The following is a 23,554-nucleotide window of genomic DNA, read 5'->3' on the forward strand; positions in this document are numbered from 1 at the left end:
TTGCCCCTTGTAAAGAGAGAGGGATCAGCACTTGACTGTTTAAAACCATAGCCTAGCAGAGCAGTAGTTAATTTTGAGTTCCACTGTCGACTTGCCTGCTTTAGTCCATAAAGCGACCTTGTTAATTTGCAAACCTGATTAGGCTTTTCTGCTTGAAAACCAAGGGGAAGCACCATGTAAACTTCTTCATCAAGATCACCATGGAGAAACGCATTGTTTATGTCCATTTGGTGGATATTCCATTTCTGAGATGCTGCTACTGCCAGAAATATCCGAATCGTTGTCATTCTAGCCACCGGAGAAAATGTCTCTATGTAGTCTATTCCTAATTGTTGTGTGTACCCCTTTGCGACCAACCTTACCTTGTGTCGTTCTATTTTGCCATCTACCCTGAGCTTCGTCTTAAAACCCCATTTGCAGCCTATGGGGGACTTGCCATTGGGCAGCTCTGTCAGTTGCCATGTATTGTTCTCTTGGAGAGCTGCTATTTCTGCTTTCATAGCATCCTTCCAACACTGATGTTTTATAGCTTGATTATATGTGCGGGGTTCTGTGATAGAGGAGACAACCAAGGTGAACGCTCTATGTGGAGGTGAGAGGTTCTCATCTGTCATGACTTTAGATAGGCTATGTGGAGAGGATCCCCTTCGAATAATAGATTCACAGTAATAATCTTGTAACTTGTTTGGCATACGCTTATCTCTGTTCGAACGTCTAAGAGGAACATGAGGGATATCAATGACCAGTTCACCAATGGCTTCTTCATTCGACATATCATAAGGTGGTTGGCTTGTAGCCGTATCAACTGGCTCATTATAAGTAGAATTATGTGAGGGTGAACTGACAGAATTGTGAACATATGCTTGATAGCTTTCATCACCTGCTTCTTGCTCAACTGTATGTCCAGCAAATTGCATATCATCATGCATGGATTGCACCTCACGTTCTTCATTTGTTGTAAGGGAATGTTTGGCAGAGGGGGAACGGGAGCCTGTGACAGTGGTTGTGGCTGCTCAGAGAAAGGAAACTGCAACTCATAGAAAGAGACATCACGAGATACAAAAATAGCTTTATCAAGCAAATCATATAATATATATCCCTTGGTATTCGCAGGTATGCCTATGAAGATGCATTTCCTGCCTCTAGGATCCATTTTGTTCCTTAGATGAGACAATGTAGAGGTAAAACAAAGACACCCGAAAACTCTAAGAATCATGAGATCAGGTTCTTTGTTATGTAGTCTGTAGTACGGAGTTGATCCTTCAATCACAGGTGATGGGAGACGGTTGATTAAGTAAACGGCATGCAAGACACAATGCCCCCAAAATTCTAGGGGAAGTTGGGATTGGAACCGAAGGGCTCTTGCAACATTGAGGATATGTTGGTGTTTTCGCTCATGTAACACCACCATTTTCAATACTAAATTTTCCTTAATTTTTATTTCTTTCTTAATTTACAATTTACTAAACTCATAGCGGAAGCATTAACTAACCAAAAGAAAATGGGTGTTACCGCCACGCTCAGGTATTTCCCTATACCCAAACGCTAAGGCTAAGATTTACAACATCAAATAAACTCAACCCAAATCCAACTTCTATAATACATGAAAGGATAATACTATACAAACATAAAGCTTCTCAAATAATAAATCTCCAATAGGTCTATTCTTAATTCCTTCTCAACTTGAATTCATCTTGAATCCCTTTATCCATGTACAAATTATATTAGGATTAGGAAGTTATTAGGCTCAAAGAATAATATTCATACAACAATATGGATTAGGAAACTGAAAATAATTTAGTCACGTACGCACGTACGGTCCTCGTACAGTGTCCAGAAAATATGGGATATCACACTCTATCCCCCTTAAAAAAAGATTCGTCCCCGAATCATGACCACAAGGTTATAATGAACTCAACCTCACAAAGAAACTCGACCCCGAATTTAACAACACAACAAAGAAAAGATGATACTCCACAAAGATGGAGTATTACGTTATACCCCCCTTAAAGGATGCTTCGTCCTCGAAGCATAACCATAAGGCAACATTAAACAAAGCAGACTCGACCAATTGGGAACTGAAGAGACTCTAACTTAAGTTCAATACACCACATTAAAGACAATGTATTACATTCTCCCCTCCTAAGAAATAAAGTTACGTCCCCGTAACTTTCATGCGAACTCATGCAAGTCCTTACCAAGATATAAGCTAATCAACTATTAAGAATAATCCAACAATCCCAATTAAGATAAATAAGCAAATATATGTTGCCAAATAAAATTACAAATATTTTATCATATAACAAATACCAACTAAATCCCGTATTTGCTTATTTATCTTAATTGGGATTGTTGGATTATTCTTAATAGTTGATTAGCTTAGATCTTGGTAAGGACTTGCATGAGTTCGCATGAAAGTTAAAGGTGGTAAGGACTTGCATGAGAGAAAAAAATAAACAAACTAACCAAAAAAAAAAAAAAAAAGGAGAGAACTTTAAGGTGGCAACCTTGATGCGCTCATCGGGTATATAAAAATTTTCCAATCTAGTGATAATTTTATTTTCAACTCTTGAAAATTGAAGAAAACATATAATTCTCATTAATTTAATTAATGAAAGTTGAATAATAAGTTAGTAGCAACCAATTAATGGTAGACCATATTAAATGTAAACCAATGCGAATGTATTATATATTTTCCATGGTTCTCACAAGGATGAGGCTAATTTACGCTTGACAAGTTCGTTGGATTTAATGTATGGGACGATATTCAATTCATACTCGTATTATTTTATTCTTTGGTTAATTTATGCCCTAGTTACATTTCACCGATGACTTTGTGGTCTAGTGGCACGAAGTGGCTCTCCCATATGAGAAGTCATGGTTTGAGCCTTAATGGACGATATTGATTTATTGTGCTTCAATAGATAGGTTGAGAAAGTAGTTATGAATAGATATTGCATTATATGAATAATACTCAAATATATATACAAAAATGCAAGATAATATATGAGAGATTGATTATAATTGTCACTAAAATAAATGTTTGCAACTTATAATTGTCACTAAAATAAATATTTGCAACTTTGTAATAATGCTAGTCTAAATAAATACTACTTTTAGTTTAAATTTCTCAATCTAAGTCTTCTTAATTCTCTTTTGGTTAGCATTGTCATTGTCTTCATCTTCAGTACATGTCCCTTTTTTTTATTGGTGGTGTGACATGTGCAATTGGTTTACTGGTGGTAGCATAGAGGGCATCATCATGCAATGAGATTATGGTCTAGGAAGTTTTAGATTAGCACTGCTATGTATATGACTTGGATCTTAGTTGTACTATGAGCTCTTTATCTTACAAGCGCATGCTGATATTTGATAGTGGTAGTTTTTCACATATATGTTTATGTGTTGTGAGATATGTGTCGTAAATTATCATGTGAAAGTATTGAACAAAATATTAATATTTATTATATTTGTATAAAATACTTGGTAAATAAATATATAACATATTTTGTATTATAAATTTGATATTTAATTACAAGATAATGTAACCCCAAGAAAAAAAAAAAAAAAAAAAAAAAAAGACAATGGACAATCGACAATGTAGTGAATATCATTAATTAATGAATTTGAAGGTAAACATAAAGATAATATAACTAATGAAATTATATCTCTTTTTAAATTTTTATTGTGATTTTTTTATATATAAATAAAGACATTATGGACATATAATTCTAAATTAAGTAAATACATATGTATTAACTTTTGTTGTAGCTACTAATTTATTTAATTTAATAAGAATAATAAAGTGACGTACATACTTCTCATCCACAACAATGGAGTTATTGATTTTTTTTTATTTCCATTCGTTGTTGAGACAAATTGTTTTGGGAGTTTGTCAATGATAGTTGCTACAACTGCTATCAATAGAAGATAATAATAAATAATTCAAAATATAGTGTTACAATCAGTGTTGCAAAAATCGCGCCTAGGCGTTAGGCGCTAGGCGCTTGACCTCCTAGGCGGTCCCCAGGCGCCTAACAATTTTTTCAACATTGGTTACAATAAATATTGTTATAATGATATAGTACAAATTAACTTACAAATTTCTTTAGAAGTTTTCATGCATTGATAAAATTATGAGAATGATGTGTAAATTTGTTCAATTGGAGCCAGTGGAATGTCAACATTATTAATTCTTTAGAAAATGGTCATATTGTTTTAGAGTTCAAGTGTAATTGTATTTCTGATCAACAACTTTTTAGTTAGGTCGCGCAGGTCTGACAATGATGTAAGAACAATTTTGTCCGATAAAAAAATAATAGTATAATGTTTGTAAAGTAATGTACAATTGTACCATTATAAAAAATATATACAAAAAATATTAATACCATAATGACCTAAGTACCTAATTTATAATCTTTGATTCTCAACTTTGAATGCTATGTATTTAGTAGAGCAAATTATTTAACCAAAGTTTATGTTAAATTTTAATTTGTATTTTTAATACATTTTAACATATTTCATAGTATATGTATGTTTAACAATTATGTCAACTCTAATTGGGATGATGTTTGAACTAAGACTTCTTTTTTTTTTTTTATATAGAAATTAATGAGTTAGATAAGAATAATACATAGTTAACGGAATATCTACTATCTACTATCTACTTCTATCTACTATATATATACTAATAAGAGCCAAAAGAGTTAGGCCTATAATGGGTAGAAAAAATGACAGTCAATTTTTTTAATCAAATGAATGGCTCAAATTGATCAAATTTTCTACTATACTAATAAGAGTCCAAAAAAGTTAGGCCTATAATGGGTAGAAAAAATGACGGTCAATTTTTTTAATCAAATGAATGGTTCAAATTGATCAGATTTTAATTTTTCCTTAAGATTTCCTAATTTATCCTTAATGAATATGATTTTCCGTTAACTTTTTCGTTAAATATTATATTTTCCGTTAATTTCTGTTAGTTCACTGTTAACTTACTCATTGATTTCAATAAGAAAGGTTTTAGGTTCGAACCTCATCCCAATCAAAATTGGCATAATTAGTATTCTATTTTACTCTTATTAAATTAAATAATAATTTATTAGCTACAACAAAAAAATAATACATATGCATTTCTTTAATTTAGAATTATGTGTCTACAATGTCTTTATTAAAAAAAAATATTCATTATCAATAAATTAAATAAGAGAAATAATTTCATTAGTTATATTGTCTTTATTTTTCTCGAATATAAAAATTCTTTACATTCAAATTCATCAATTGATTATATTCGCTACATTGTCCCTACAATGTCTTTATTAAAAAAAATTATTCATTATCAATAAATTAATTAAGAGAAATAATTTTATTAGTTATATTGTCTTTATATTTTCTCCAATGTAAAAATTCTTTACATTCAAATTCAACAATTGATTATATTCACGACATTGTCTATTATCTTTTTTGTGCACTATTTTTTAATTAAATATCAAAGTTATAATACAAAATAATGCTATATATTTATTTACCAAGTATTTTATTAATACCATGAAAAAATTAAAAAAAATATATAATTACTAAAGCTAATCATATTAACTACTTGAGCGATCTGTTCACAAAGAGAGTATTCAAATCACACAACAAATTGAAGTGAGAACTACTTCGCAATGTCCTTGTTTGACAATCAGCAGTTAGCGGTTAGCGTTAGCGGATTATATTAACAGATTTGACCAGCGAATTATATCAACAGTTGGTAAAAAGATATTTGAAAAAATTAGTTGTTTAGATTAACAAGTAAAATGACCATAATAATAATAATAATAATTGTTTAAAAAAAAATGAAGTCAATCATATTAACTACTTGGAGATTTATTGACAAAAAGAGTATTCAAATCACACAACAAATTAAAGTGAAAACTACCTCGCAATGTCCTTGTTTGGTAATCAGTAGTTAGCTCTTCAATATTAGTATATATTTAATATTTTATGCCCTAATTTTTATTTGCTCTCCCTTATGTCTCGTATTTAGTTTCAACCATACATATACAATTATTTTATTGACAATTATAATCAATCTTGACTATATTATCTTGCATTTGTAAACTTAAAATTACCTATTTAAATATGCAAATTCAACATTCAATTATCTATGCATGAACAATTCTAATATAATCTTCCATTGATATACTTTAAAGTATTTATTTAAAAAAAACATTGGGCATTATCCAACGCGCAATGCGCGTAAAAAATAGTTTCATTAATAAAGTTCATACTAACGGAATTTAGGGTTATTTAAGGGAATAAAATAATATAATAGAGGGTAAATAAAAAAAAATTATTAAAGCCAAGCACCTTGTGCTCAGGTGCATGTAGTGACTCTCCCATATTGGAGTTCATGAGATCGAGCCTCAGTTGAGGTGGTGTTGACTCTTTGTGCTTCAACAGGTTGAGAAAGTATAGATGAACATATACTACAATCTAATAGAGTTAGTAGCTTCAAAAAAAAATCATTAAAAAATATTAAAATCAAAATAATACGAACCATTTATTTTAAGAAACAATTACACTAATATTTTTTTTTATTTCTGTTAAAAGACATAACACTATTGGCTCTTATTATATTTGTAGATGTAGATGTAGATAGACGTAGATGGTAGATATAACATATGAGAGATAAAATTTAGGGGTACGTTGGTAATTTGGCATGAATAATTATTCGTTCCAAAAGGTTGTACCTCAACTCGAATTAAGGGCCCCTCACACTCCGGCTCGACAGAGGATCTGGGATGATGTAAATCATGGCAACTCAATTGAACATGAACTACAGAGGCTAAACCTTTACTTACTGCGCATAAGGAATCCCCTCACTTTGAAATATTGATCCCATGCCGCTGGTGAGACTCAATCACTTTGAGAGGTTGGCAAGAGTAATTATTGTTATACTTGTGTACGTTAGTGCGTATTTAAGGGTGTTGGCAATTTGCCAATTTGGCATGAATAATTATTGCTATACGTGTGTTGACTCCCAACCAAGCTAGCTAGGAGACTGCTAACTAAATTAAGGAATAAGGTTTAAATTGGCCACTGAACGTAACCTAAAAATGTAATTAGATCACTGAACGAAAAAAAAAATGCAATTAGGTCACTGAACACTCCAAAAATGTGCAATTTCATCTGATAGCAGGTTACCCTCAATTTTAGTAGGTTATCTGCTTACGTGGCAGCTGAGTTGGCATTTTTAATAAATTTTAAATCATTTTTAATAAATTTTAATAATAAATTTTTATTTAAAAAAATAAAAACGACTTTATTTTATTATTTATTTATTTTATTTTCAATTTTTTATAAAATTTATTATTAAAATTAATTATTAAAAATTATTAAAAATGTCAACTCAGCTGCCACGTAAGCAGGTAACCTGCTAAAATTGATGGTAACCTGCTATATGGTGAAATTGCATACGTTTGGAGAGTTCAGTGGCCTAATTGCCCCTTTTTGGAGTGTTCAGTGGCCTAATTGCACTTTTTGTTCGTTCAGTGGCCTAATTGCATTTTCAGGTTACGTTCAGTGGCCAATTTGACCTTATTCCCTAAATTAATGAAGTATTAGCTACGTGCATTGACCAGGTCAACTTGTAAATCATGACTTTTCCCACTCTGCCAATTTGACCTTATTCCCTAAATTAATGAAGTATTAGCTACGTGCATTGACCAGGTCAACTTGTAAATCATGACTTTTCCCACTCTATCCTTCACGGCTTCACATTATTATTGCTGCAGCACAGCAGCAGTCGCAACATTGTGTTTATTTGGATAGAGTTTTACTATAAATATGTTCATACAAACATCATATTTCATCATCAAATATCATTTCATATCCGATATAGGAAGTAGCAACGTAGCCATGGCAAATCTTGCTCTTATTTCTCTCTGCATTTTCGCAATTTTCGTCAGTTTTTCACTCCAAGGAAATGCACTTTCCTCCTGCAATGGCTACTGCAGAACCCTAAACGATTGTTCTGGGCAGCTAATTTGCATCAATGGGAAGTGCAACGACGACCCCGACGTCGGAACGCATATCTGCCGAGGGGGCGGTTCTACTCCCTCGCCTCCAACTCCCGGTAACTGTAAACCGGTCGGGAGTATGACGTGCAACGGCGAGACCAAGCCTACCTACAGGTGTTCGCCTCCGGTGAAGTCCTCTACGCCCGCCATACTCACCCTCAACGACTTCAGCGAAGGCGGCGACGGTGGCGCTCCGTCAGAATGCGACGAGCAGTACCACGACAATAACGAAAGAGTGGTGGCATTGTCGACCGGGTGGTACGCTGGAGGGTCTAGGTAATTGGAACTGAATATTTCATATGTTCTTCATGTGTGTGGGTTGATTACTAATTTAGTAATTTTAACGTGCTCTAAATAACATGTTCACTGCACTATAATGTGTTTATTGAGTGACGTGTGTAAACAAAGAAAATTGAATATATATTAATATTCAAAATTTTGGATTACATATTAAGTATCAATGCGGTGTGGGTACATGTCTCTGGATATCCTCTGATTCTTCGATTGATGTCTTGAACACTCCACCATTGAAGGGCCTCCGGGTTTCAAGTGGCTTGATCTTCAAAGAAGGGCTTGAATATATAGCTTGTTCTTCTTGAAGGGCCTCCGGGTTCAAATGGTTTGATCTTCAATGGAGGTTTGGATCAATAGGCATAGGCATGATCATTAAGGAGGAGGGACTTCTACTTTCAGTATCACATTTTTATGTAATCCTGAATAATATTTTTCTAGATGTTTACATCACTTTTCCTAGGATGTGTGTGATTACATAGAAATGAAAGACTCTATTTATAGTTGTAGGATAAAGAGTTTTGATAAGCTCAACCTCTTTTGATATTATCTAATTAACAAATTAGATAATATCAATATTATCCAAAATATATTCAAATATATTCAAATATTCTAATATTGATAAATAATCAATATTTATCAAAATTTAAGTGTCTACAACGTGGAAATTCTGACCTTTGACATTGATTGACTCTGATACTAAATTGAAACAAGTGTTGCACATTTATATTTATATATTATATATATGCTCAATAGACCTATTCACATGTGTGAGCTGATTACTTTTGAACGGCTTTGTGCACCCTGATCTATTTCTTATCTGGTGACGTGGATTTGAACTCATAATTTTTATATATATTACGTGCTCAACGTAGGTGTGGGAAGATGATTCGTATCAGGGCGAGTAACGGGAGGAGCACGACGGCGAAGGTGGTGGATGAGTGTGACTCAATGAACGGATGTGATAAGGAGCATGCAGGACAGGTGCCGTGCGATAACAACATCGTTGATGGGTCGGCGGCGGTTTGGAATGCTCTGGGTCTAAATCAAGATTTGGGCCGAGTCTCTGTTACATGGTCCATGGCCTAATGATCATTTATTTGTGTGATCAAAATATGGTAACATAACAATAAAGTGTCACCAAGAAGTGTACTTTTTCAATAAAGATAATGCAAAATAATTTCCTCATGGGGGATGCTTTCTATCTATTTCAAATCACTCTATGCATCCTTGGGGTGTGGAGTAATAATATTGATACTCAATGTGCAACTATACAAAATTGTCTAGATAATTGCATTAAGGAACGAGTATTGTATCTCATAGAGATTACGAGTTCTACTATTTAGTATTTACTATTATTTTATTATCTAACTGCAAATATATGATCGATGAGAAAAATAATCGATGAAAATAAAACACTAATTAACACCAAAACAATTAAGAAAATCAAAGCAAAATGAACCATGGTCGACATTAAATAAAATTCCAAGTTATACCCTGTTGGTTTTAGGGTTTTTTGGCCCACAGCGGTCCAACGCAACCGTTGGTTGGTGGATTCACCGGCAAATACGCTTGTGTAAGATCCCTTGAAAAGTAGAAAAGCAAGTAGCAAGATAGGTTATTTTCGACTATAGTTTCTGAATATTTCTGTGTATTCTTCAAGCTCTCTCCCTTTTTACACTCGAGGAGGGGTTCCTTTTATAGGTGACTATCCCCTAATGGTTAAATACAAATTTAAATGTGCAATAATGAAAAAATAAAGCGCTAAGAGTCGTTGGGTCGCCGTTACATGGCCTTCCCAACGGTTGGATTGACACGCATTAATGGCGGGCATTTAAGCAGCAACGGTCACTGGTGGGCCAACTCTTTTTGGTGCCGACTCCTTGGACTCGGCTTTTCACTCAGCCGCGCTTTCCTCATGGCCTGTCCACAGCCCACAACGTATATTTCCTTTTAACCTTTCTTAGGCCTCTAGCCCATTGGATCCGCACCCCATCATACCCGATCCTTATATTTGAGTAATAATTCCAAGTTATTTCTCAAATTAAATAAAATTGATATTATATAATAAAAATAATTTATATTTTACAAGATGTAAGTGCAATTTATTTGAGTTTTTTTTTTTTATATACAACGTTTCTTTCTTTCTTTCTTTCTTTTTTTTTTTTTCTTTTTTACCATCGTTATTACTGTTATTTTTGTTGTAGAAGTCTTGCCTGCGTTTGAAATGGTGATTATCCAAATCAAAATTGCCGGAAGAGTTCATATAACCATTATTATCGTTCTCATCATCAGTGTCCTCAACCACTAGCTTCCTCTCTACTTCGCCCGGTCACGAGGAGTGAATCCAGAAATCTTCACTAGTGAGGGCAAAAAATTAAAAATTAATGAGATATTTTTTTAAAAAAATACTTTGATGCCGAGTCATAAATATTGTAATTAGGATGAAAAATTAAAATACTTCAAAATGAGATTTAAAAATATTCAAAAAAAATATGAAATATAATTAATTAGATAAAATAATTTGAATAGAAAACATATTATAAAACACTTATATCACTATTAATATTTAAAAAAAAAAGGAGAAAAAAACACAATGTTACTATACAAATAAAAATTCCACAAAATATGAAATATAATTAATTAGATAAAATAGTTTGAATCGAAAACATATTATAAATCACTAATATCACTATTAATATTAAAAATAAGATTTTAAAAACATGATGTTACAAATAAAAAATTCAATTCACATATTATAAATCACTAATATCACTATTAATATTTTTTTTAAAAAAATGAGATTTAAAAAACATGATGTTTCAAATAAAAAATACAATTCAAATTATTGCTTGTAGGATTAGAACCGATAACATTTACAGCATGTTTGGTTCACAAAATGAATTTTGAGGTAATATGAATGCTATTCCATAAGGAATGGAATAGGCAAGGAATAGAATAAGAATTGTATTCTGTTATTTGATTCGCGGATGGAATAGACTTTAGGAATTATATATTTATATTACAGTGTTTGGTTGATTTAAGGAATAGAAATGAAATATGTTTTAAAAGACATAATTAAATACTCTTATAAAAATATGTGATGGTGGCGGTGGTGGTGGCAGTAGCGGCGGCGGTGATGGTGGTGATGGTGGTGGTGGCGGTGACGGTGTGGTGGTGAAATAGGAAATAAATTTAATTGAGGGGTAAAATAGGAAATAAATTTAATTGAGGGGTAAAATAGGAAATAGAAACTTTAGGCTATTCTTGAGAACTCAGGAATAGCCTAATACCAAGGGCCCCCAGGAATCTCTATTCTCCTTGCAAGGGGAATAGGTCATTCTCGGGAACAATATTCCTAGAAATACAAGTGGTTACCAAACGAAGGAATATGCCTATTACTAGGAATGCTATGTCATTCAAGGCCTATTCCGTGAACCAAACAGCCCATTAGGGTAAAACCATTACCTTACCATCTCAACTAACTCATACCTTTGTTACATTTATGTAAATTTAATATTTATAAATTAACTATATATATACAAGAAATCTATATATACAATATATATATATATTATATATTATATATATATATATATATATATATATATATATATATATATATATATATATATATATATGGGATGGGGGTGAGGAATGGGGGCAGTTGCCCCCATTGTGGCTCTGCCATTGGTTACCGAGCAAGAAGAATTTTTTTTTTTTTTAAGCAATAAGAAGAAGTTATTGATATTATAAACTAATGAAAAAAATTAAATTAATTAATTAAATATTACCTACTAATTATAATAAGATTAACTAAAATACTAATAAAAATATTGTTCAGTTATCATCATTATGATTAATGCAAACACCACGAATCGTCTCATGTTTTTTTTGTCTGATTTTTTGTTCTTGTTTTTCGGTTCCAGCCATTCCAAAAACAAAATGGGTTAAAACTACTACTTATATCATATATGGAACATAAGAGTATACAAATCTTAGATACATTATTGACTTACCGAGGTTAATTAGAGTGAGGGGCAATAAATATCTAACGTTGTTTATATACGGTTGTTGTATAGAAGTGGAGTAGGGTTTCATAGGTTTCCTGTTTGAGGAATTAATGGCAGTTGGGAATGGAGACTCCACCAAATGAGGCAAGAGCAAGTGGAAACGCCAATATTTTATGGAATAATAATATTGTATTGTATTAAATGAAATCCACCTTGTCAGTGGATTAAATAGGATAAATAAGTTTGTTATTGGGCGAGAAAACTCACACTGACTATTTGATTGAGACTTGAGAGTGTGCATAAGTAAATTTTATTACTCTATAATTCGCATCCGCACAAAAAAGTTGAGGTTAACTGTATTAGGAAGACATTGTTCGATCAAAAAAGTGTTCGCAATACTCGAACTCATAATTTTTTTGTAAGATATATTTCACCAAATTGTGATATTTTTGGTTTCATGACAAGCAATTGTCATCATCAGTACACGATTTTTTGAGTTACTTTATCCTTTTAACATTATGGGTTGTTTGGTTCACATATAGGAATTGGAATCGAAATGGGTATCAAATAATTGGTAATGGTAATGAGTTTTGGTAAAAGTATTTAACATGTTTGGTAGTAGGGTGGAATGGGAATTGTTACTAATAGTCAGGGACGGAGCCAAAGGGGGGCAGGGACCTGCCCCCCTCATCCCACCCCACTCCACCCCTACCCTATATATAGCTTTGTATATAATATGTATATATAGTATATTATTAGTATAAGTATTGTAAAAACAGATTTTGTAAACAAAAGCTTTGGTAGACAAGGTGGTAAGAAACTTGTTAGAGTTTCAAAATGGCTTTGGTTTGAATCCTTGCATTGACATTGTCTTAGTCTTCTTCACATCTTTGCTCAACACAATTAAATTTTGGCATGATATGTATAACTTTCTTTTTTATATTAATAATGAAATGTATATATCTTTATATTAATAATGAGATGTATATATAACTATCTTTATATTAATAATGGAATGTGTAATTTATAATGTGTTTTATATTCGAATTGTTTTATCAAATTAATTATGTTTCATATTTTGTTATAAAATATTTTTATAAAGTTTTAATATGTTTTATTTTTCGCTATATCCAACAATATTTATTGTTATACTTCTTAATTAAAGTGTTTCATTTTTTTTTTCAAACTTTCTCTTTTATTTTAATTTTTTGGCCTCACTGAAAAAAATTCATGAATCCGCCACCGACCATCCTTACTTCTTTGCCCCCCCTCAACATAATTTTTGGCTCCGTCCCTATTAATAGTAGTGCTTGAGAATGAATAAGGGAATGAAAACCTTATTTTATTTGGGTATGGGTTTTTCAATTAATGGAGTATTCGAAACTCATAGTAGTGTTCTAAAAACCTATCAACCAAACAACAACAATCACTTTCATACCCATTCCTATGGACAAAACCCAACAACCAAACACACCCTATTATTGCTGCAGCAGTCGCAAAATAGTTGTTATTTGGATAGAGTTTTACTATAAATATGTTCATACAAACATCATATATTTCATCGTCAAATATAGGAATTGAAGTAGCAACGTAACGTAGCCATGGCAAATCTTGCTCTTATTTCTCTCTGCATTTTCGCAATTTTCTTCTGTTTTTCACTCCAAGGAAATGCACTTTCCTCCTGCAATGGCCCCTGCACAACCTTGGACGATTGTTCCGGCCAGCTAATTTGCATCGGCGGGAAGTGCAACGACGACCCCGACGTCGGAACACATATCTGCAGAGGGGGCTCTACTCCAACTCCCGGCAACTGCAAACCGGTCGGGAGTATGACGTGCAACGGCGAGACCAAGTCTACCTACCGGTGCTCGCCTCCGATGAAGTCCTCTACCCCCGCCATACTCACCCTCAACGACTTCAGCGAAGGCGGCGACGGTGGCGCTCCATCCGAATGCGACGAGCATTACCACGACAATAACGAAAGAGTGGTGGCGTTGTCGACCGGGTGGTACGCGGGAGGGTCTAGGTAATTCGAGCTAGATTGCACATTTATGATTATATAATATAACATATACAGTATATGTTCATATGCTTTGTTGGAAATTATGAAATTTCCGACCACCTGAAAGTGATCTTTAAATCAAGTCGAAAGCAAAAAGTGGTCGAAAATAGCAACAAAGTGTTTTCCGGATACCAAAAGTGGTCAGAACAAGGAGTTCGACTTGATTTAAGATCACTTCCAGGTAGTTGAAAATTCCATAATTTCTCGCAGTGTCATGTGTGTGGGATGGTTACTAATTTTAGCGAGTTCTAAACCACATGTGGACCATAATAGGGGTGTTTATTGAGTGACATGGAGATTCATGACCTTTAATTTGACATGAATCAATTCTGATACGAAATTGAAATATGTGTTACGCATTTATATTTATATATTATGTGTGAGTTGATTACTGATTATTTTTTACTGGCACCGTGCATCATAGTCTATAATTTATCAGGTGACACAAATTTAAACTCATAACCTTTGACATAGATTATGTCTATACAAAATTAAAGTATGTGTTTTATTTTAATTAGAAGACTTGATAATTGAATTGTACATTTATGTTTATATATTACGTGCTCAACGTAGGTGCGAGAAGATGATTCGTATCAGGGCGAGTAACGGGAGGAGCACGACGGCGAAGGTGGTGGATGAGTGTGACTCCATGCACGGATGCGACGATGAGCATGGAGGACAAGGGCCGTGCGATAACAACATCGTTGATGGGTCGGCGGCAGTTTGGAATGATCTGGGCCTAGATAAAGATTTGGGCCGAGTGTCTCTTACATGGGCCATGGCCTAATGATCATTTATTTGTGTGATCAAATATGGTAACATAACAATGAAGTGTCACCAAGAAGTGTAATTTTCAATAAAGATCATGCAAAATAATTTCCTCATGGGGGATGATTTCTATATATTTCAAATGACCCTAAAAACTTGTTATATTATGCATCCTTGGGGTGTGGAGTAATAATATTGATACTCAATGTGAAACTATATACAAAATCGTCGAGATAATTGCATCTACCTTTTTTAATATAGAAGGTTAAGTAACTAGTGTTGTATCCCATAGAGATTGCAAGTGTTACTACTTATTATTATTTTGTTATCTAGCTGCAAATCTACTATATATATCTACTATCTATCTACTATCTACTATACTAATAAGAGTCCAAGAGAGTTAGGCCTATAATGGGTAGAAAAAATGGCGGTCACAGATTTTAATCAAATGAATGGCTCAGGTTGATTGAAAGATTGATCAGATTTAAATTTTACACTAAAATTTTCTAAAATACCCACACATCGTTACTAATTCCGTTAAAATTTTAAGAATTGCCGTTAGTTCATCGTTAACTTACTCATTGATTTCAATAGAAAAAGGTCTTAGGTTCGAATCTCATCCCAATCAAAGTTGGCATAATTAGTGCTCTATTTTTACTCTTATTAAATTATATAAATAATAATTTAGTAGTTACAACAAAAAATAATACATATGCATTCTTTAATTTATAATTATGTGTCCACAATGCCTTTATTCCAAAAAAAAATTATTCATTATCAATAAATTAACTAAGAAAAATAATTTTATTAGTTATATTGTCTTTATTTTTCTTCAATATAAAAATTTTTTATATTCAAATTTATTAATTGATTTTATTCGCTACATTATCCTTACAATGTCTTTATTCAGTGAAAAAAAAAATATTAATTATCAATAAATTAATTAAAAGAAATATTTTCATTAGTTATATTGTCTTTATTTTTCTCAAATGTAAAAATTTTTACATTCAAATTCATCAATTGATTATATTCACTACATTATCTATTATCTTTTTTGTGCACTATTTTTCTAATTAAATATCAAAGTTATAATACAAAATAATGCTATATATTTATTTACCAAGTATTTTATTAATACCATGAAAAAATTAAAAAAAAATATATATAATTAATAAAGCCAACCATATTAACTACTTAAGAGATTTTGTGACAAAGAGAGTATTCAAATCACACAACAAATTGAAGTGAAAACTACCTCGCAATGTCCTTGTTTGACAATCAGCGGTTAGCGTTAGCGGATTATACTAGCGGATTTGACCAGCGAATTTATTCAATTATTAACATTGGGTAGAAAAAATGACCACCAAATTATTAAATCAAATGAATGGTTCATATTGTTCAGGTTTTAATTTTTTTCTTTTAAGATTTTCTAATTTATCCTTAATTATATGATTATCCATTTAACTTTTCCGTTAATTCACCGTTAGTCTAATTCTAATATTAAAGTCTGATATAGAATTATAACTACACCATTAATCTAATTCTAATATTAAAGTCTTAATAGAACTTAACCACAAATCCTAATGTTGGAATCTCCTCAAACAATATTAGTATATATTTAATATTTTATGCCCTAATTTTTATTTGTTCTCCCTTATGTCCCGTATTTGGTTTCAACTATACCTATACAATTATTTTATTGACAATTATAATCAATCTTGACTATATTATCTTGCATTTGTAAACTTAGAATTACCTATTTAACTCGCACGAGCTTAGCTCAATGGTTTAGTGGGTAGTATTTGGGAGAAGAGACCAAGGTTTGAACCTCGGCGGCGGCAGTGCGGGAATTATGTCCAAAGTGGGCAGATTCCTTGTGCGTATCAGCATTTGGCCCTGTCTGCTGAACCATTAAGTCACCGTGATTTACAACTTCCCACAATGCTCTGTCGGGTCGGAGTGTGGGGGGCCCTTGGGGTTGGGACTCAACCTTTGGGAGAAGAATTTCGGGTCGGAGTGTGGGGGGCCCTTGGGGTTGGGACTCAACCTTTGGGAGAAGAATTACCTATTTAAATACGCAAATTCAACCTTCAATTATCTATGCATGAACAATTTCAATATAATCCTGCCTTAATATACTTTAAAGTACTTATTTAACAAAAAAGCATTGGGCATTATCCCAATCGCGCAATGCGCGTAAAAAACTAGTATATATATATATATATATATATATATATATATATATATATATATATATATATATATATATATATATATATATATATATATATATATATATATATATATATATATATATATATATATATACACTAATAAGAGCCCAAGAGAGTTAGGCCTATAATGGGTAGAAAAAATGGCGGTCACAGATTTTAATCAAATGAATGGCTCAGATTGATCAGATTTTAATATTTTCTTATGAATTTCCTAATTTATCCTTAATGAATATGATTATCCGTTAACTTTTCCTTTAAATATTATCTTTTCCGTTAATTTCTGTTAGTTCACCGTTAACTTAATTACTCATTGATTTAAATAAGAAAGGTCTTAAGTTTGAACCTCATCCCAATCAAAGTTGGCATAATTAGTACTCTATTTTATTTTTATTAAATAAAATAATAATTTAGTAGCTACAACAAAAAATAATACATATGCATTTCTTTAATTTAGAATTATGTGTCTACAATGTCTTTATTCAAAAAATATATATTCATTATCAATAAATTAAATAAGAGAAATAATTTCATTAATTATATTGTCTTTATTTTTCTCCAATATAAAAATTCTTTACATTCAAATTCATCATTATGTTCGCTGCATTGTCCCTACAATGTTTTTATTAAAAAAAATTATTCATTATCAATAAATTAATTAACATAAATAATTTTATTGGTTATATTGTCTTTATTTTTCTCCAATTTAAAAATTCTTTACATTCAAATTCATCAATTGATTATATTCACTACATTGTCTATTATCTTTTTTGTGCACTATTTTTTTTAATTAAATATCAAAATTATAATACAAAATAATGCTATATATTTATTTACCAAGTATTTTATTAATATCATGAAAAAATTAAAAAAATATAGTTAATAAAGTCAATCATCTTAACTACTTGGGAGATTTGTTGACAAAGAGAGTATTCAAATCATACAACAAATTGAAGTGAGAACTATCTCGCAATGTCCTTGTTTGACAACCAGCAGTTAGCGATTAGCGTTAGCGGATTTGACCAGCGAATTATATCAACGGTTGATAAAAAGATATTTAAAAAATTAGTTGTTTAGATTAACATGTAAAATGACCTAATGATATACATATATTTAATAAAAATAAAAATAAAAATAAAATAATAATAATAATAATTGTTTTTAAAAAATAATAAATAAAAAAATATTTTTAAGCCAATCATATTAACTACTTGGGGATTTAGTGATAAAAAGAGTATTCAAATCTCACAACAAATTGAAGTGAGAAACTACTTCGCAATGTCCTTGTTTGGCAATCAACAGTTAGCTCTTCAATATTAGTATATATTTAATATTTTATGCTCTAATTTTTATTTTCTCTCCCTTATGTCCCGTATTTGGTTTCAACCATACCTATACAATTATTTTATTGAAAATTATAATCAATCTTGACTATATTATTTTGCATTTGTAAACTTAGAATTTACCTATTTAAATACGCAAATTCAACATTCAATTATCTATGCAGGAACAATTTCAATATAATCTTGCATTGATATTTACTTTAAAGTACTTATTTAAAAAAAAAATGGGATTTATCCATGAACAATTGCAATATAATCTTGGCTTTATATACTTTAATATACTTATTTAAAAAAAAACATTGAGCATTATCCCAATCGCGCAATGCGCGTAAAAAACTAGTATAAAAATAAAAGACTAATCAACACACCAAGACAATTAACAAAATCAAAGCAAAATGAACTATGGTCAACATTGCAATATGAACTACCGATAAATATTTATTTTTAATATATTAAAATTTCATTTTTACATTGGACGACAGTTCAATAAATTTAGATACTTTCTCGAATTAGACTTGTGATCTTTGGTATTAAAATTCATGTTTAATTTGATTATAGAGTCTGCATAATAATTAGTACCTGAATGCAACAATCGTTGGAATATTGTTGAAATAGTTCCCCAAAAAAAAAAAAAAAAAAGAGTTTAGTAGCCTTTATAAGGACCCCGGACTACGCAAAAGAAAAAATTTTTATGACATACAATTCAAATCTTAAAACTAAATGGTATATATAGTAGTGCAAACTTATTTACATATCCTATGTGGGACAAACGCTTCTTCCAAGCTTTCTCAACTCCGTTTTTCAATTCAAAATGTATATTTTGAGAATCAATTTCTCATTCATCTATTATTCATTTTGAGCATACAATATATCAAATTTTTTTGTGTCACTTAGGAGAAGTTGAATCGACTTGACCCAATCCAAATCGAAAGTGTATCCCACATATATTTGAACCATAAAATAACCACTTAAAATGTTTTTTATTTTCCACCAACAATAACAAAAGGCCAAAAGCCAAAATATCATTTATTGTTTCGTATAATAATGCATTTCCATCCAACACAAAGCTAAAATACATAGCACACCGCGCGCGTATACACACACATACAATATGACCATATAAAAATCTCACCATACATGCAGTAATTAAAGTTGTTAATTTTTTAGCGTACGTGCAGCATAAACTATACAAACACTATAACACTATTAGCTTAGCATGCACCCCCAGCTTTAGGTCCAACGGGTGTGCCACCGTTATTACCGTTGTCGTTGCTGAAGTCTTGCCAGGGTTTGCAATGGTGATTTTCCAAATCATTAGGGCGTGAATTCATATAGCCGCCGCCATTATCATCGTTGTTGTTGCCACTCTTCTCAACCACAAGCTTCCTCCCTAGTTCATGGCCAACCGCCAAGCAAGAAGAAGAGGCCACCACCATCATCATCAATGCGACCACCACGAAACGTCTCATTTTTATTGTTTTTTGTTCCTGTCATTTCGAAAACAAAATGGATAACATTTATAGGAGGAACATGTATCACTGCACTAAAAAACTATAACTTTGTAACGAATGTACAACTTTATAGAACACTAAACTTGACCTTTCAGACTTCTAGAGGCCTAACAATATTCCTCTAGTTACCTGGTATTGGACTTGACCTTCACGGGCCTCCGCCCAACAAAGCTTGTATCATATATATATATATACACACACAACATACGAGCTGAGTATGCAAATCAACCCTAACTAGCTAGCTACACTTATCTAAAATACACAAGACTTACCGAGGTTAGAGTGAGCGAGGAGAAACAAAGATCTTATGTTATTTATATAGAGTTGTTGTTGATGTTGTATACAAATGGCTATGGATTAGGGTTTCATTAGTGTTTGAGGAATTAATTGCATTGCAGTGGGGAATAGAGACTCCACCAAATGAGGCAAGAGGGAGTGGAAACGCCATATTTCGCCTAAATGATGACTTGATGGAACGATATTGTATTAAATGAAATCCACCTTGTGAGTGGATTAATTAAGATACAGTTTTTTTTTTTTTTTTTTTTTTTTTTTTTTTTTGTCCCACGAATTTTTGCTATTCAAGATCAAACATATTTATAGGAAACAAAATACTATACATGACACTATCTCCGGTATATAAATAACTAGTTAATTTTGGTTTTCAAGTGCCCCTCTTTTGTGCGTGTGTGTGTATATATATATCGATCGGTTCCATTATTGGTGTACTATTATATAAATTACTAGTATAGGTGTGTGTCTTGCAAGTAACCAAAGCTTATAAGTAAAAATTATACATTTTTTTTGAGCTCTTCAAAAAAAAAAATTATACATTTTTACAATAGTATATCATTTGAACGGATTTCTTTTTTTAATAAACATCGATCATTCGCAGTCATGTAAGGAAATTTAATGGGATTTCAACAAATTTTTCACCAAAATAACCAAATGAAAAGAAAAATGAGAAAAACAAATCTACATATACTTATTTTGATAATTTTCATAATTGCACAGTAACAATGGAAACATCATAATATCCGTGTCCAAAAGTGAGAATATAATACTAGGATATACCAAAAGTCAATGGACAACACTCAATTAGTTACTGTTGAATTGCCATGACAGGATCATTCTGAGGTTGAATCTTTGTAGCTAGCTGACTCATACATATCTAAGGAATATTGACATTTGGATCAATTTTTTTAATGAAATAGGTTGAATGATTGTTGCGGGATATGCATTTTGTGCATTATCAACCATTTTAATCAATCAATAATGAGGATTGGGATGATTAAAAAAATTGTGCCAATTTTCATTTCTTATTGTAAAGAGCAATTTACATTAGGATCGATTTAAAAACTCAAAAAAAAAAATTAATGATTATTTTTCTGAAAATATTTTTCATATTTTTGTGTTTAATAATTACACACTAACAATGAAAACATCATAATATTCATATCCAACTGTATTTTTTAAATGAACAAAAATATATTTTCAAAGAACTTTAAGATGTAAGTTTTTTTTATAAACAATATGTAATGATTGAAGAGATTAATTTTTATATTTATAAGACTTTTAATCTGATGCCAAAATGGATAAATACATAATTTAATAAATTTGGTATATTCTCAGTCACCCAAGAAAAAGAACCCAACATCCCCTAGCTGGGATTTATTCATTGATAATGACTGAAAATGTGATTCCCATTGACTCGGGCTTTCGTAAGTCAAAGATTGCACAAATAATTTTTCTACCTTTTATATTTTCAAGAAAGTTTAAATATTGTTGGTTGCCAAAAAGTTATTATTACTAACTTATTGACCATCTCCAACCCAACGCTATCTCACCAAATCACCAAAAAATTTGGCGTAAAACGGCAAAAAATGGCCTCCACCCGGACGGCAAAACACCAAATAATTTGGTGTTGAAGAACAATACCGCGCCATATATGACGCGGTAGTGTTCATCCACGCCATTTTTTGGGTACTTCTTTTTTCCTATTTTGCCCTTTATCTTCTTTTATAATTTCTTTTGTATCCATTTTAGTTCATATATATTTACATATTTTGTTAAATATTTAAACATAAATTGTATATTATTTTAAAAAAATTATATCATTTGAAAGATCCCATCAAGACGATTAAAACAAGACTAATATTGAATATAATTTAATTAAAAATAAAATTACATAAAAAGCAATTAAAGTTTAATTTATTAAACTACATTAAATTACAACTATATGTTATATTAAAATAATAAAAGTATAAATATAAACTTTTAATTTATGAGAATATAAATTATTTTAGTGTAGGAATAACATTTGGTGTAGAATTTGGTGTAAATGGGTTGGAGATGAAAAAATTTAGTGTAAAAATATGCTGGGAATATTCCTTTTGGTGTAAAATTTGGTGCAGAATTTGATGTTTTAGGTTGGAGATGGTCTTAGCCGCAAATTATGCCCTGGAAACGTGTTCACCATGAATGGTGAACACGGGCCCAAACGGCGTCGTTTTTATGGGGAAAAAAAATTAGTTAATGTGCTGTTAACGGCATTTTGCATTTTATGTTCAAATTATGAATTTACATTTATTAAATTATGAATTTTCTGTTATGAGAATATGAATTTACAGTATGTAATTATGAATTTTCTGTAAATTCATAATCTCATAACAAAAATTATGAATTTTCTGTTATGAGATTATGAATTTATATTTATTAAATTATGAATTTTCTGTTATGAGATTATGAATTTACAGTTATGTAATTAAATTCATAACCTCATAACAGAAAATTCATAATCTCATAACAGAAAATTCATTATTTTATAACAGAAAATTCATAATCTTATAAAAGAATATTCATAATTTCATAACTGCACATTCATAAATCTATGCCTGTACATTCATAATTTATGAGTGTTGAAAAAGCTTGCGCGAAAATGAAGTGAAAACACAAAATGTGAAAATGAAGAAGAAAAGTCGCGCTGTTAATTTTTTTTTTTTTTTTTTTAAAGAAAAGAAGATAACAGTGTTGTTACCGTTGGGACCGTGTTCACAATGGATGGTCAACACGGTTCCATGGCATAACGATTGGGTCTTAGGGAGTATAGTTTTTCCAAACCATTTGGTATTAACTACTTATTGGACTTTCAAAAAAACTACTTATTGGAGCATTCAAAAAAAACTACTTATTGGGGTTATAGGAAATGGATTATATTAACCCGTATAGTTTTTCCAAACCATTTGGTATTAACTTAGGAGTTATATATAACTCCA

The 23,554-nt window shown here is 31.3% G+C and overlaps 2 protein-coding genes and 1 long non-coding RNA gene across 3 annotated transcripts; 2 read left to right on the plus strand and 1 right to left on the minus strand.

Moving 5' to 3' along the window:
* Positions 1-7,819: 7,819 nt before the first annotated feature.
* Positions 7,820-9,557, plus strand: LOC109193192 (kiwellin-like). Its single transcript, XM_019344040.1, has 2 exons — positions 7,820-8,336; positions 9,227-9,557. The coding sequence occupies exons 1-2, from the start codon at positions 7,828-7,830 to the stop codon at positions 9,438-9,440; spliced, it is 723 nt and encodes a 240-aa protein (XP_019199585.1). The 5' UTR covers positions 7,820-7,827; the 3' UTR covers positions 9,441-9,557.
* A 4,385-nt stretch (positions 9,558-13,942) lies between these two features.
* Positions 13,943-15,410, plus strand: LOC109193194 (kiwellin-like). The gene is made up of 2 exons (XM_019344043.1): positions 13,943-14,390; positions 15,000-15,410. The coding sequence occupies exons 1-2, from the start codon at positions 13,966-13,968 to the stop codon at positions 15,211-15,213; spliced, it is 639 nt and encodes a 212-aa protein (XP_019199588.1). The 5' UTR covers positions 13,943-13,965; the 3' UTR covers positions 15,214-15,410.
* Positions 15,411-19,778: 4,368 nt separating this feature from the next.
* Positions 19,779-20,651, minus strand: LOC109193197. The gene is made up of 2 exons (XR_002056227.1): positions 20,552-20,651; positions 19,779-20,255 (listed from the first exon to the last, which is right to left on the minus strand). It is a non-coding gene; the product is annotated as an uncharacterized LOC109193197 (long non-coding RNA).
* Between the last annotated feature and the right edge of the window lie 2,903 nt (positions 20,652-23,554).

This window comes from Ipomoea nil, unplaced genomic scaffold (assembly GCF_001879475.1).
Source record: "Ipomoea nil cultivar Tokyo-kokei standard unplaced genomic scaffold, Asagao_1.1 scaffold1834, whole genome shotgun sequence".
Classification (NCBI taxonomy): Eukaryota; Viridiplantae; Streptophyta; class Magnoliopsida; order Solanales; family Convolvulaceae; genus Ipomoea; species Ipomoea nil.